Genomic DNA, 16481 nt, shown 5'->3' on the forward strand with positions numbered 1-16481 from the left:
TTTAGCACAGTATTTATATGAAACAGGCCTCAATGACTATTTACAATGCAAGGGAAGAAAGAGCCCAGCTCCCTCTCAGCTGTGCTGCTGTTACTAAAAGGAGCCATAAGGACTCAGGTGGCTCTAATGCCCTGCTCAGTGTAGGGATGCTGAGTCCCAGGGCTCTGTCACCTATTATTGAGCAGCAGGGTCTAGTCTTGAGCCTCCTGCAGGTTTGCTAACAGCTGCTCATGCTGCTTGGCCTTCAAAAAAGGCCTGCAGGACAGAGCACTTATCCTATTGCTTTGAACAGCATTAAGAAGATAAACCTATCCATCTGTCTTAGGAGATTTACCCTCCTACCTTTTGTTTTACTTTGTCTTTTGTATGCAGAAGCTGAAGGTTGTATTCTTTGAATAGAGCGTGCAGGCAGAATTAGCTGGTCCCTCTGCTTATGGGGCATGACAGCTTAAACTAGGCTTTTTTTACCAGAAATGCCTGCGAATCAAACTTCAAATTATGCAAATTACATAGTTCCAAGCTCACCCATATCTGCTTCAATATATAAGGACATGCTTTATGACAAGTGTGCTCCTCACCCCGAGCAAGGAACTCTGCCTGCGTGTATCTGCACACCTCTGAAAGTGTGTGGACATATATATCTTTCTTTACATACATTTATATTTACACATCTATACATGGGAAAGGTAGTCTCAGTCTTCACCCTCCACACACACATCTTCAATGATGATGTAGAAATTTTTCCCATGTGAACACAGGACATGGCTAGTTTGTTCTTTGAGCTATAAGTTTTGAAAATATTTATGGCATCCATAATTATTGTATTGTGGTAGATGCTTTAAGCCTTTTTTACTCTATCAACACAATTAATGGTGTTTTGATACAGTCAGAAGAAGATAAGAAGAATCTTGCCAGGATGCAGGATCTGATTGACAAGCTACAGTTAAAAGTGAAGAGTTACAAGCACCAAGCAGAGGAAGCTGTAAGTAACCATCTGGGTCTTTTTACCTTTGAGAGATGTATTGTTCTAAACCCACAAATTTTTATCCATGGAAACTTCTAGTACAAATACACATTTTGTGTCCATAAATAATTATTTTCATATCTATATAAGCCCTGCATATAAAAATGATTTTTATTATATATAAAGTAAAATATATAGCATATGTGTTAATTATATTTAAGAAAAGGTATGCCATTTTATCTTAAGACTGCAGTATAATTTGCAAGAGAAGGGGATGAAGGGAAAGAACAGCCCCTCAGCCCCTCAGAAGACACACTGAAAGCCTCTCAGTTCACTTAACATGGAACATGCCACTAGAAATATCAACTCTGTAAAACAACAATCTCAGTTCTGCAGGAGGCAAGTGGTGCCCATACAGCTGTTACCTACTCACGCTGAGCACTTTCCATCCCACTTGAAATTAAAAGCTTTGTTTCATGTGGACAGGAGGAAATCAGCTGTACTCTTTTTTTCTCACCAGGAAGCTCAAGCAAATCTGTACCTCTCAAAGTATAGAAAACAGCAGCATGATCTGGATGATGCTGAAGAAAGGGCTGAAATAGCTGAATCTCAAGTTAATAAGCTGAGGAGCAAGTCAAGAGACATTGGCATGAAAAAGGTATGGTCATACTGTAATGGGGTGGATGTGAGTGTTTAACACACAATAGTGGATGCTCTGTATCTGTTACACCTCTGAAAGTAGTGTAGACTAGGATAAATTCTTGGGTTTCTACATTTGTTTTGTTTCACTTTGCCCTTTATTTTAATATTAAGATAACCCTGTAGGACAGCAATCTGACGCTTAGACAAAAGATATTCTCTATCTATTTTTGTTGTCATTTAACCTCTGTTCTCAGCAGCAGAAGCAGAACTGGTGATTTGGTGGGTTTCTTTTTGGAAAGGATATTAAAATTTTGACTCCACCTATTTCTCTCCCTGATGATGTAGATTTCTATGTATGTAGTAGAACCTGGGTATTACCACATTAGCAGATATTTTAACGTTGCTCTTTCAGTGAACTTGTATTGATTGGAAGAGCTGGATGAAAAGAAAATATTGGTGATTAGTCACTTAGGTGCTGGAAAGAAATTAGTGATTAGAAATGTATTTGTGGTGTTTTGCACTTGAACTGAATGGTAGTAGAATAATGTTGATGAAACTAGAAAGCACTTAAGAACTTAGTCTGGAACTGAAAGCAAACTTATCTATGCTTGCCTTGTGGCAAACAGGGCAAAAAAGAGTGAGGTTGTTACTTTTAGGAATGATAGAAACAGGAGCTGGGTCATTGCTTAATCTATTTCATTTGCAAGTTTAACAAACTTCCTGCTTAACATCACATATGTTTTATGAAGTTGATAGCTCCCAAGCTAAGAAAGGGGAAAAAACCCCTTTACATTCTTAATTTCTGCTTTTGTATTGGCCTAATGAAATCACCTTTGACTGACAGAAGTTACTGCTGCTCCACCAGTGCAAAGATACATTAAAACTACCTGAATATCTGGTTTATCACACATTTATGTACAATGGAAGCAGTACAGTAATGGAACCTCAAAAAATTTGCAGCTTTTAAGGACGAAAAATTTCCACAATTTTTCTAAATCATTCTACCCCTACCAAAAAAATCAAAATTAATACAGATTCATTTAAAAATTCACAAAGCCATGGCATCACACAAACACTGAAACAGGTACACCATGGGAACAATTAATTTTTTAAAATACGGTTAAGGTTGTTATTTATTTCCTGTACCTTACTGGTACCCTCTTTCTGCTTCAAACATGCAGAAGTCACAGAAAAGTGGATGCCTGTTTTTTCACTAGTCAGATGCTGTTTATTAACACCAGTTGCAGCTCTGGCAATGGAGCAGTGTTTCTCTGCCAAAAGATGAGCTCAGTGGAACATGCAGAGGTGGCAGCTCCACAAGAAGGGTCTTGTGGCAGCAACTGCAGGAGCTGCCAGGAAGTACATTCGGGTGGAGACTGCTGTCCCAAAAATCACATGTTGGAGAGAGAAAGGCACTGTAGAGATTACTCAAATCCTGAAGCATTAGAAATACCTTGTCTACTGCTACCAGTAACCATTTCCTGGATACTCTGGGGAGTGTATGTCATTCAGAGCACCACCATCAATTAAAAAACAGGTTGTAGAAGTCCTCTGCCATCAAAAGGATCTATATAATCTAGAACAAGGACAGGATACCTGCATTGTTAGCTGGAATAAGATGGCAAATGTTGGCTAGACTGCAGCTAATCTGTATCAGATACAAACTGGTAATACCAGGGAACAGAAGCATTAGTGCAGCTTTTGTCACTTACTTGTGAACTCACACTAAGACCTCTTGACTTTTCTATTTTTAACAGTTGCATACTATCTCAATTGCCTTTCAGGTTCATGAAGAGGAATAAAAAAGTCCAAGCTGACAAATATGAGAAAATACATGACATAATCAGGCACAACTGAAAGCAGATGTAGAAAAAAAAATAAGCACTTACAGAAATAAATATCAAGTGAAAATCTAAATAGACTGTATAGTATATTTCTTTCATTTATCTGTGTTTTTATTTTGCCAAGCCTTAGGGTTCAATAGAAGATTACATCTCGCCAACAGCCAACTTCATTATGTTGGAAGAAATCCTAACTGGCAGATCTCTGACAAAATCAAACCTAAGGGCAAATCCAGTCATGCTGCACAGCTTCACATATTTTATATGCAGATTGTTAGATCAGCTATCCTGGTTTATGAACTGTACTTCTCCCTTCATTCTTTCATACCACACTGCCACTCACTTGCTCTCCTTCCTCTTCCCCCTTCCCACTCCCAGAATGGAGTTGGGAGTTGAAAGCACAAAAGGTGAAAAACCACAGGCTAAGAACAATTTCCTGGAAACAGCAATGAAATAAGAAAATTAATGGTAACAGCAACAATATTAATAAAAAAAAGTATACAAAAGAGAGGGTGATGAACATGCAGAAATGCTCACCCTGGGCCCCTCTTTGAAGGAACCCCTTTTACCACACAGACAGTCCCCCTCCCCAGCCCCACCCCCCAGTGAAGTGGGGTAGTATCAAATAACATTAGGGTTCTGGTCATGCCCGCTCATGGCTATTGCAAAAAAATAACCTGTCCTGGCTGGAACCAGGACAGCAGCACAGATTAAACCTGTGGAAGGGACAGCCCTTAAAGCTGGGATAACCCAGCCTCCATTTGTCCTGCCTGTAGGACCCTGAGTTTTGGAGAAGAGAAAGTAAAGATTTCCATATGAACAGTCAATTCATAAGCTTCCACTACCACCAGTCAAGGGGCTACTCTTTGCCAGCTGCAAGACAGGCACAGGATATGGTGTCAAGGGATACCTCCCTGTGGCTCAGAAATAAAGAATTCTCTTCAATCTTTCTTGCCTTTAAACAGGGAACTGGTCCATGGTGGTTTAACACCAGCCAAAAAATTAAACTCCAAATAAACCACTCCCCTTCCCCCCACCCCTTTCTGGTAAGAGAGAGACAAAAGAAGAGACTGTGGATTGAGATAATTTACTGAAAGCAAAGAGCAACAATGTTAATAACAAAAGTATACAAGAAGAGATGCTTTACCCACAAAAAGGTATTCACCACCTCAACTTAGCTCCACGTGGATGCTGGGACAAAGACAAGATGGCGGACACTCCCTGTAGGTCACGTCCATGTGGTCCCCTGGGACAAGGACAAGATGGCAGCCGTTCCAGTGCTGCCAGCTCCAGGTGTTTTTCCAGACTAAGATAAGGCGGCAATCATTCCCACACACCATGTGGCCCCCAGGACAAAAGCAAGATGGTCGGGGAGGCTCCCACAGCTAGCATTTCCTATCCCTGAGCCTGAGACAATGGAGAACAATGATGGATAAATCCCCAAAAGCTGGATTGTCCATGTCACACGGCCCATTTTCCAGACTGCTGTGCTAGGCTGTGCTTGGCAGGATTCAGCTTCTCACACCTCAGTCTGCCAGTGTTTTGCTCCCCACAGCTGTTTCCACTCTGACACTTCTCTGCTCTCCCCACCACTGCCAGCCCAGTGCGCTCTGCTGGGCTCAGACGTGCCGCTGTCGACAGCAAACATGGTCTTTACTTTAAAAGAAAATAATAAATGAAATGAAAACCAGTAAGCTCTCTTTCCCTCACCCTGCCAAAAAAAAAAAAAAAAAAAACCCAAAAAAACTAAAACAAAAAAACCCCAAAAAAACCAAAAAACCAAAAACTTTAAAATTTAGGGATTTCTTCTTTGGAAACTTCTTTGTCCCTTTAGGAAATCCAATTTTGCATGCTGACTTGTCAAAGGACAAGTGGAAGCTTCACACAAGCCCTGCTTTAGCCTCAGATTTTTGGCAACAGCTTAAATTTAAGAAATCACTCTGGCCTGCAAGATCTAAGGATGGCAGATCAGGTCTATTTATAAAATGAGTTATTTATTGAACAGACAGGAGGTTGTAGAGCAATTTCTGAGAGAAATGGGTCACGATCTAGATGTCCATGATTTATATGTTGGAGTGAAGGTTGAGCTACCCCAGCCTAGGCCTCAGATGTGGGCCTCAGAGGCCTGAAAGCCTGTGGCGCAGTTAAGAATTAGCTTGTGGCACAGTCAGAAATTATGTTAAGGTATAACCGAATGTACTGAGCTATCTAGGTGTGAATTAGTATAGGTCTGTAGTGTGAAACTTTAGCCACCTTAAGACAGGAACAAACAATGTTTGCTTGCCAATGAGAGTGTGCTCATGATTGTAAACTATCTGGAAGTGTATAAAAACTACTATCTGTAAACAATAAGGGGAGAATTGGATTAACCACATTGGTTTAGATCTACGTTTGTTCCTGTCCAGCCACCCTTTTATTATTAGTCCCTGTTTCAGGAGGTAACACATGAAAGGTCTTAACCTGAGTTAATTCTGACACAGTATAAAACAAAAGAACTACCAGTAGATTACATAAAACAGTGCATGATATCAAGGTACCTATATTAAAACTAGCAAAAGAAATACTCAGCCACCAGAGGAATAACCGCAAAGGAGGCGTCCCTGCTCTGAGGAGAAACTCCACGTTTCCAGGAAAATGTGCAGATTTCTGCTTTGTGAAAGTTTGATGTAGCTTATATAGTTTGTAAAGGCTGGGGTCTGTCAGTCAGAATTCCAGTTTGTCTTTCCAGATGGTAATGCCATGGTGCCAAAATAACTCACTACAAGACAGCTCTGTCTGGTTTGAGTTAACACACCAGTTAAAAAGCAACAGATAAGCTTCACGTGGTGGGGGTGAGATGCCATGCTCCATGACTTTTCACATACAAGTGTCCATTGACTTTTTTTCCTCCCCATTTGTCCATTACTGTTGCTCAGAAAATCACATTTGCATGTGGCTCTTACTGTAACTCAGAGGGGAAGGTGGAGGAACTCTTGGTTCTTTTCATCAACAACATCAGTAGTATCTGTGAGCAGAGAGCTATTTTCTTCCTGTATGTCAAGGTGTTCATATGATTCCTCTCTTCCTTTTTTTCTAGACAAAATAAAAATACTTATAAGAACTACTGATGTATAAAATTAATCCCCTAGTAGCGGAACAAGAACAAGAGATGCAATCACCATGAAGATAAGTCAGCATTTTCCATTTTAGTTTTATCTGAGTAAAATAAGCATCCACACAATAGTGCAGATACATTCCTGGTTTTTCCATCTAGTCCTCCATCAATGTAACCAGAGCTGAATTAATCTGTCAGCTGTTCCACTTCTTCTGATTACAATGTTTGACAGCCCAACAGGTCCCCTAATCTTGCTTAAATTGTTTAGACAACTGCATCTCAAAGAATATTATCATCTCTAAAGCATGTTACAACTGTTTAATAAGCAGCATGCAAGTGAATCTCTGTGTACAGAGAAAAATGAAAAAAGACTGAGGCATAATAATTTCAGAGTTTTCTTTCTCATGTGTTTTTGCTGTACCTCATGGTACCCATAAAATATCTCCTGAAGCTTACCAAATTCAGACTGTGACAAAATCTTCAGACAAACATTAAAGGTCTGGATTTAGGTACTTCCCTTCAATTTGAGTTGGAGGTCCACTTTGAAGAGGTGGTCAATGGGTTTCAATCTCCCAATGCCTGAATTACCTTTCTCCACTTACTGCTCAGTTCTTCTGACTTTACTCCTGGTGCCCCTTGTCCAGACAGCCCGTTCGCATTAGGATTGTCTTCCCTTTTTCTTAAAACATAAGATCAGCCTAGCAAACAATGCTAACAATGCAGTTGTTTAATCATAACTATCTAGCTACAGCTACTGATTACCAATTTTTTTTTAAGTTCCAATGTTTGGCTCAAACCCTTCTTCAAATATTGAGGATCTTGGTATTAACAGTATCTTAAAAAATAAGTACTCTAATGATTGTACATACCTTGAGAAAGCAAAGTACCACTGCTATTGCCACTGCTGTTGCCACTGCACCAAATGCTCCTAGCACAATTTTCCCAGTGTTACCTGAATTTTCTTTAAAAATACAGGTACAAAAAAGAAGTGCTTATTGTTCAATAAGTATATCAAAGCTATGATTTTTTTTCTTATTGATAATCTAAAAGGTATGATTTAGGGAGAAAGAAACATTAAAAGGAAACTGAGACAAGGACAACAATGTTCAAGTTACTTGACTCATGCTGTAAGACTTTGAAGTGATATTTTACTGACTTAAGAATGAATAGCTGAAAGCAGATTATTTTACTTAACTGTGCTGATAGCAAATTCCATGTGTGCTCATGGGATAGGATTTGACAACTTCTTAATACAAGTCCAATTTAAAACCAATCAACTGTGCTAAACGCTGTCTCCAGGTATGGTGCTCAGTGTCATTAACAGCACTGCTGATTTACAGTAGAGCAGCTCCGTAAATGTTATCCAGCTTGGATCATAAATTTCATTACTCCTGCTGCAAAATCTTTGCAACTTTAATCTGAAACACTGCCCAGCTTCATAGTGCAATCATGCAGTCCAGGTGGACACAAGAAATCCTGAGATGAGTGATAACCATGGATTCCACAGGATATCAAAGCCCACCTAGAAGAAACCTCTGCACAGCACCAAGCTGTCAGAAGAATTGTATGGCTCTTCTACCTCAGGTTGTCTTTTCCCCTGCTGTGTCTTGTCCAAAGAATTTGAAAAATTCTACATTTCTCTGGAAACTTCCTATAGATGTCTGGAAAACAGCTAAAAAATAAGAACTGCTAAAACAGAGAATTTAATCTAGTCACTGCCTTTAGCTTGACACTGTAACCACATGCTTATACCACTTATACCACCATGCTTAAACCACTATGTTTATATCTTGTAAATTCCTTTAGAAGAGCAGCTTTAAGCTGCAACCCTTCCTTACGCAGGAGAGATGATTGCAAATCTCTTTTTTCCCCTCAAAAGCCTTCTTTCCAGTGGCCCTTGGAAACCCTTCTGATGGCTCAGAAGCTGCTGTGCTATGACTGTCAACATGGTCTAGCCCATTCCCTACTGTCTCCAGCCACTTACCTGCTTTCAGGCTGTGCTAAAAGCCACAAAGGTGCTCATCTGTAGTTATCATCACTTATTTTACCCCCTTATTTGTTATGTGGTCTCTATTCTTCATACCTTGCTGGCTTGCTTCAAGTTCTCTTCTTTGTTTAGAAGAGGTGCCTTTTATGAGTTCTCAATCTTTTCAGTGATTGTATGTAATTGTGTGAAATGTCTGTGTGCTACTGTTGTATGTGCTACTGACAATGAAATAACTAAGTAAGATTTCACAGCTGGGAATTTACTATAGCTCAAAAACACAGGCATTTAAACATATATATCCCCAGGCCTAAAAAAGGCCTGCTGCGTAGAATTAAAGCTTTGAAAATAACAACTGTGTGCTCTCAACAAGCTTTCTTCTGCAGCCAAACTTACACCACAAGCTTTGGGCTTCCCATCATCTCTCTGCTACATTTAAAGCTATGTTTGCCATCAGCACAGCACTTAGGACAGAATTCTGAGAGCCCTGCTGTGTCCTTAGCTATGAGAGCAGTTGGTGGCAACTGAAGGCAGACACTTATTTTGTAACCTTTGCCACAATAAGCTGCTGACTGAGAAAAAAAAAACAAAACTTCTAGTCTTTAAATAAACACATCTTTGGTAACTTTTTTCCCCCCCTGAGCCAATAAAAATAAAATGTCTCTCTTCCACCCAACTGTACCAATCACATGAAATTACACAAAAGTAAGCACATGTTGCATCAGCATACTGAGAGCTGGCAAACTGCCTTCACCACTGTCCCAACTACATTCTCACCCATTCATGTAATGAAGGCTGAAGACATTCACAGAGAAAAGCATCTTTCAGTGGAGCCAATGTCCCCCATCAAGGGGTGTATTCTGAACTCTAGAACTGTTTCCATGACTAGTTTTTAACTCATTCTTGTCGTATTGATTATTTTTATGCAATAATTTTTTTTGAGATTTCTGATTGACTCTTTGGCTGTGCATTGTCTCAACTGGTCCTCATCCTCTGAAATGAAAGGAGCAGCATCTTACCGATGTGCAAAGTTGTCACAGCAAGTTTTGTGTAGAGAGGTGTTGACATATTACACAGATATTCTCCACTGTCACCTGCAGTAAGATGATCCAGCCTCAGTGAAAAGTCACTTTCGTTAACCTGGACTCGAGGCTGGTGAGAGTGAGATGTGCCATTGAAGGAGGCCAGGACTTAGGTCACTGCATTTCTGTGTAACGTCCAGACAACACTGAAACCATCAGTGCTTGCAGTGTCATTGCTGTGTTCACAAGGAATTATGGTGCTCTCTCCTTCCACCTTAGGCAGGTGGTCTGAAACAGATAAAGAGCTCTCTGCACTTTTTTGGAAAATACTGTGAAAGTTATGTAGACATTTTGTGATTTTTTCTCTTAGGTTTCATACTACCATGAACAAATACAAAAACATATTTCACTACTCTGATATAGCATTCACATATCACAGCATGTTTCTAGAAGCATCTGAAGATTTTAAAAACACATGTATCTTACACTAAAAAAATCTAATTGATATTTACAATATTTATGAATCCTTTATGAATCCTTTTTTAAAAATTTGACTATTTTTCCTCTAATTGAGGGGCTCATTAATAGAAGTGATTTAGTCTACTCTATGTTACTGTGTAAAAAAGCAGGAAATTCCACATGCTGGGAGCAGAGAGAAAATGGAACTGATCAGATACCTGCACATCTGAAGCAAAACGATTAAACACAACATAATTTAACTAAAAAGATTGTATGTAGTTAGAAGTTACTTTCAGTTATGGTGAACTTAAGTACTTTACTTGTCTATGTTGAACATTTAACAATTAATACATAGCTTTAAAAAAACAGAAAAGGGAAGGAGAAGGCAGGTAAGTGGAATTAACACCTAATATATAAAATACTAATACAAGACAAATTAAGATCATGGCACAACTATGGATTTGACAGCAGTGGTGGCTGGCAGTCAGCTGGAGAGGAAGATAATAGATTATTTTGACATGGTTTAACTACACTCGATTTCTGTGAGGAAGGGGGTTTTAATGAACAAAGGTGTGGGGCTGAAAATCATCAAGACAAAAAAAAACCAAAATCGTACCCCACACTGCTACTATAGAAACAAAAGGAAAGCAGTTTGTTTTCAAAATATTCTACTGAGGAGTTAGATGGATGCAGGGAAATTCAAGTACATGTGTAATGATATGTACCTTTTTCTCTTGTGGATCAGGCAGAGAAAACAAAACAGACACTTACAGTGCACTTGGTAGCTACCATGATGCCATACTGGAAACCTTCCATATTGTAAGCTATTCCATGTAAATTAAAAACTGAACTTTTGTTCTGGAGTTTATGCAGTGGGTTAGGAACTGAGTGTCTGCATACACTTTAGGGGGTAATGAGGGTGATGGAATCATCCATGCACATCTCACAAGAGAACTGCTCTTGCATTGCTCTTCCTTCAATTAGAAATATTTCCTAAGAAACAGGAGAGGTTGAAAACCACCGGTCATTTACTACAACTGAATTTCCAATGAAATTCAGGAGGAAGATAAAGCAGTCTTTGATAGTCCTGCTTTTCCTTAACTGACAAAATGGGCTGCTATTTTCTAAAATGCAAACTGTTTGCTGCTCTCCATTCCCATGCACCCCAGCACTCAGACTGGTACTTAAGGATGCATGTGAAGAGAAGTACAATGAAAGGATCAAACAGTACCAATAAAAGTCTGGCAAAATATGGGAAATGGACAGAGTAAAATTCATGTGCAGCTAGAGCAGCAGGCCAACTTTCACCTTCCTCACAGAACCCACATATTCTCTAAGGTTTCCATGTATTTGTCCAATGGGCAGGATTCTTTTATTGATAGAGGGTAAAGTTTGTTTATTAGGCACCTCTTAAAATGTGAAACTGATATAGAAAAGATATTAAGAGTCAAGGTAACTTACAGAAGGGTGAGCTAGTCCCTCTCATTCCTACTTTTTGGAAGTAACTTGCAATGCTGCCTTGTAATCCTAACAAATGCATTTCAAAGAGAAAGGTATATCCTTTTGCACTGTCCCATATCCATGTTGCCTTACTGCAGAAAGACTGTCTTTAGTTTGACTCTGAAGCCAGCTGTGAAATTCAGTAACAATGCTGAAAGAGATTTCATTCCTACCTTGCATCTTCCATTCAGCAGCCCACACTTCATGATCCAAATGAATATGACAGTAGTAAGTCTCTGTCATGTTTATAATGTCCTTGTCACTTCTAAGAGAACAGAGAACTCCATTCCTAGTTTCCTCTCGATCTGTCTCTTGGATGGATATATTGCCCTGTACCCAAGATATAGTTGGTGCTGGATAAGTGAGAAAAGCATAGCACTTCAGTCTCCTTTCTGTGTTTGTCTTTTGGTATTCCAGTGCATAAGAAGAAGGAGCTGTAGATGAAAAAACAAATTAAACAATAAATCCTACTACTTACAAAATGATTTTTAACTTGAAGTGATTACTCTTTTGAAATACCATTGGAGAGAATGAATACAGCCGAGAATAAAACTTCATTTGTGTTTGATTTCAGAAGAAAGTACAGCTACTTACAAGGCCAAGATTTGTACTGTTCTGAGAAGCCACATTATGTGTACCACATGATTTCCCCTTGGAAATCAAGGTGCAGTAGATTATGAAAACAAGTGCTGCACTAAAATTTTCCAATCCATGTTGCAATATTTCACCAGAGAAAAAAAACTGCTGCATAACACCATCAGGCCCAAAAGGTGCTCTACTGGGTTGGAGGATTTTGATTCCATGGGAGAAACAACACAAGGAAATCTGTTGGTGCCATCCTATTTGTGGTGGTGTGATCCAAGGGTTTTTGATGCCTTACTGACCTTTTATGTGTGGCAGCACTTCCACTTCTGTTCCATCTTGTGCTGTTCCCACGTAGCAGGTATAAGGACTCTCATCAGTCATGGTCAGGTTACTAAGTTTCAAGGAGGCATTTCCACTAGGGACGCTCTCCTGGAAAAGGTGTGTTCTGAGTCTGTAATGTGGATCTTGTTCTTTCAGTTGATCCTTCTGCTGGTAGTAACCGTGCACATATTTGCTCTCTTTTTTCCAGTGAATTACTTCATTGTGCCCAGGTGGGAAACGACAAGGGAGGATGCAATCCTTGGAAAAGAGCCTTGTTACTTCTTCCTGTTCTGTAAAACCTAAAGCCCATAAGTACAAATGAGTAAGTTTAATCCAGTCTACAAGTATATTTCTGCACCTCTTTATCCCTGACAAAAAAATGCTCTTGTAAGTGTGCCAAAGTCTCTTTCATTACTTTTCTGTCACATGAGTCTCTTGAGACAGAAAGGATGTCCCTTCAGTTTAATCAGGATTATAACACAGGGCTGTGCTCTTTGCACTTCCAATCAGTTTACGTAGGAATCCCAAGTAAGCACCTACATATTCAAATCAGCACACTGCCACCTTACCTGAGCTTCAAATATGTTTCCGTATCTTGAACCACATCTTTTCTACCTCAGACTTTAAAAGCCTTTTAAGCTGCAGCTTCCTACATGTTCAAACATTCACAGTGTCATGCTGCAATGCCCCATATTACCAACCACCCTCACACAGTGCCAAGTTGTACCATCACAGGGAAAAAGGACATGGTGCTGCAATTGATGGGAAGGACAGAACTTCTTGAAACACCTTTGCCACCACTGACAGCATCAGGACGTTCTGTCCCAGACCCTTGAGGTAATTAAGGTGTGCGTTCCACCAATTGACACAAGTGGCAGCATCTCATTTCTGCCAACATTTAACTTAGGCCTTGCTGGAATACTAGAGCAATTTAAAATTAATCTTTTAAAAAACTGACTGCATTGACTTAGCATCATCACGTCGACCTTCTTGGCCAAGGTCAGACAACCTGTAAGTCTGGTAGTGAGTGCCCAAGGGCAGCTGCCTTCTCAGACATTCTGATGCACTCTCTAGCTCATGTGGCAGAACAATCCAAATGACTTTTCCTTAGTCTTCTCAATGCAAAGTCAGCCAATTTGCTGCAAATAATTTTTAGTCTGAACTGAAAAGCACTGCCTGCTGAGCTGTGGTGCAGAAACATTGGCAGATAACAGTCTGGGGGCTCAATGGCCACAGCCATCCATGCAGCCACCTGATAAACAGTCTTTAGCTTCAGAAGTGTTTTACATTACCCAAAATTGATTCTTTACCATTAATAAACAGTGCTTGAATTCACTAACTCTCCTTAATAAAAATTAATAATAATAGTTTACTTTATTATTTTTCAGCTAAAACCTACCCCCAAAGTGTAGCACTGACGTGAAATAAACAGATAACGACAGCTGGTATGTTCTGTCCTTTCATTTCTTCATTGGTTCATAGATTCAAGTCAAACTGGCAAAATAAAAGCAGGGGAGAAAACCACTTTAAATGCAGATAAAAAACATGTCCATATATAATTTCCTTTCTACAGCTTGCTAAGGACTATAGCCCTTTTTATCATGTTTTTGTTTGCAACAGACTTGGTCCAGATTTTTGACCTTAAAGTCATTCATTATGGGATCCTATGCATTACATAATAGTGGAGGCCCACTCATTATCTTGTAGCCCCGTGCAGATTAACACTTTATTTTTAATAAACAGAAAGTGTTTACTCTCAGTGTTGTTGCAGGGCTAGGGAATATTAAGCTTCTTCATTCCTGAACAGGACACCAAGTAAAACCTGTCAAGTAAAATTTGCAAAAGGATATAACATGTCCATTATCAAACCTGTTTTTCTTCACTTTTTAAAATATTTTTCTGATTGCTGCAACATTTGACTTTCTGGGGTGGGAAATTTGACTGCAATTGCAAATACTGCAGATATAGAGAACTTTTCACACTTTTTACACTTTCAAAAACATGTGCATGGAAGTCTAGGGTAGGAATGCAAAGGAGGAGACTCATCATACCTTCTGTTTTGCCAAACAGCAATCAACTGGAACCTCTCATGTATGCCAGAAAAAGAATAACCTTACTGTAACTATTGCCTGAGTGGAGAAAGAATGCAGTCTTACTAGCTTAAAATACAGCATACCCCAGTGGAGAGATTACCTCATGAATCAAATAACTTGAAAAGACTTTAAAGGATTGTCCCTAGTCCTTTTTTTCTCCCCAAAAGGCAGCTATAGGTGCCATTTCTGACTCGTTTAGCCAGGCTTGCTAGCCAGACCTTTTAGTATTATGAATAATTTTGGCTGGTGTGTAAGACTGTATTTGTGGAGAATGTGAATCTTAAATCCCGAAGATTTTTGAGTATTATTTCTTTTGAAAAGCTAGTGTGCTTGTTTTATGTATTCCCACTATTCTTTTAGGAGAAAATAACAGGACAAAACAAAGAAAGAACAGAGGCACCAAAACATTAAATCTGAGGCAGAACTAGATGCAATGGTAAAATAAACATTTGATATATAATTTTGTTCCATGTCAGCAACAATTGCCAGTATCTACCTTCTTTGCCCCTTGCATTGGCAAGTGCAGTACATCATGTTTGATTGGATTTTTTGCTTATCTACCTATCACTTCCAACTTGATCAACAAAATAGACTGTGCTTGATGTTTGCATTTCAGAAACTGCAATCAATGCTGTATTTCCCTTAGTAAGGAATCTACCATGTTTAAGTGACATGTCACCTTTCACTGGCAATGATGCTCTGACAGTAACATGTTTCCAGTGGTACCTCTGTGATGCCCTGGGGGGCTGCACGGACAGTGCACACCGCCTCTCACCTTCTAGGTGTGCCATATAACCCTGCTCCAAAATGCACAGCTACAACTACTTAGCTGAAAAAATTCATGTTCAGCACAAACCATAGCTTTGGATCTTCCCATTAGAGAAAAATGCATACCAGTCTGTAGAAAAATCTGAGGAGTATAGGTTCTGGCCAGTCTTTTCAGCAAGTTCTGGGGTCTTACAGGAATAAAGTGTGTGCATGCTGATAATTAGAGTCACACTGCAAAGTACTGAACAAACATGCTTTTCCTGTTTGTCACAGACGTAAGTGGCACAACCAAGAAGTCATGCCCTAAGGCTTTGAAGTGAAATATGAAATTATGTATACAGACAGTGCACAAGCAGAATTAAGTTCACTGTAGTCATGTTAGTTACTGATGCTCTAGGTTTCAGGAGAATTATTTCATACAGAATCACCACAGACTCAACTGGAAAGCAGCTCAGCCAGAGTTTCCAAGAGCAAGGCAAGGTGCTAAAATGCATCTCCAAAGACATACTGAACAGCTCAAATAATGGTAGGGAGAATGCTGCATTTACTTTGACCACTACAGGAAAGGAAGACTTTCTTCTGTTAATCAGTGACCAAAACGTATCCAAGTATTTCCCTATTTTTGAACTCTGCATTCAAGCTGAAACCTGATCAGAGCACTCCTGCCGCAAACAGCCATCAGGACTGGTGGCTGCTCAGTGCACTTTGTGACCTCTTTGAGAGCAGATATGCATATTGAGATATCCTCCTTTCAAATAAAATTTATTTATTTATTAGTACAAAGGATTCAGATTTATTCCTTTTCAATGCAACTTAACACATTTCAAGCGTGCACACACTTATGAGGACTGGGAAATACCAGAAGATTTTAATTTTTACCAACAAGCAAACAAGAAAAACAAACATGTACAATTCTCAAAAAGACATGTTAATCACATACTGCTAAAATCTCCTGCCACAATTATACCAGCTTTCTAGAATTTCCTCATTGAATCTTCAGAGGATTTCCTAACCCTCAAACAGAAGTTTGAGGGTTAGGAAATAAACAGAAACAGAAAGTAAAACAGAAGTCATTCTCTGCCTCCCCACAATGAAACCTTTACCATCTAAATGCTAACTTCATACTTCAGTTGTTGAGAAATACTCCGAATGGAAGAAAGTTTCCACAATCTCTCTCCCTGTTGATCTTTGCCTCTCTCCAGCTGCAC

At 39.4% G+C, this 16481-nt stretch overlaps 2 protein-coding genes and 2 long non-coding RNA genes across 4 annotated transcripts in view; 3 read left to right on the top strand and 1 right to left on the bottom strand.

Annotated features, from left to right (window-relative positions):
• MYH15 (myosin heavy chain 15) overlaps window positions 1–3523 on the top strand; it is a 42262-nt gene extending 38739 nt beyond the window's left edge. The window contains exons 40-42 of the mRNA XM_068180833.1: window positions 887–982; window positions 1485–1622; window positions 3391–3523. Of these exons, the coding sequence (XP_068036934.1) occupies window positions 887–982; window positions 1485–1622; window positions 3391–3408 (252 nt within the window). The 3' untranslated portion in view covers window positions 3409–3523. The remainder of the gene's footprint in view (window positions 1–886; window positions 983–1484; window positions 1623–3390) is intronic.
• Window positions 3524–4962: 1439 nt separating this feature from the next.
• LOC137468799 (uncharacterized) lies at window positions 4963–6063 on the top strand. The gene is made up of 2 exons (XR_010996183.1): window positions 4963–5459; window positions 5886–6063. It is a non-coding gene; the product is annotated as an uncharacterized lncRNA (long non-coding RNA).
• A 109-nt stretch (window positions 6064–6172) lies between these two features.
• Window positions 6173–13909, bottom strand: HHLA2 (HHLA2 member of B7 family). Its single transcript, XM_068180832.1, is given in 6 exon segments — window positions 6173–6519; window positions 7411–7502; window positions 9545–9835; window positions 11680–11940; window positions 12391–12710; window positions 13812–13909. Coding segments are annotated over 6 exon segments (1056 nt in total). The 5' UTR covers window positions 13877–13909; the 3' UTR covers window positions 6173–6492.
• Window positions 10068–15528, top strand: LOC137468800 (uncharacterized). Its single transcript, XR_010996184.1, has 3 exons — window positions 10068–11245; window positions 11291–12699; window positions 13801–15528. It is a non-coding gene; the product is annotated as an uncharacterized lncRNA (long non-coding RNA).
• Window positions 15529–16481: the final 953 nt, after the last annotated feature.

This window comes from Anomalospiza imberbis, chromosome 2, assembly GCF_031753505.1.
Source record: "Anomalospiza imberbis isolate Cuckoo-Finch-1a 21T00152 chromosome 2, ASM3175350v1, whole genome shotgun sequence".
Classification (NCBI taxonomy): Eukaryota; Metazoa; Chordata; class Aves; order Passeriformes; family Viduidae; genus Anomalospiza; species Anomalospiza imberbis.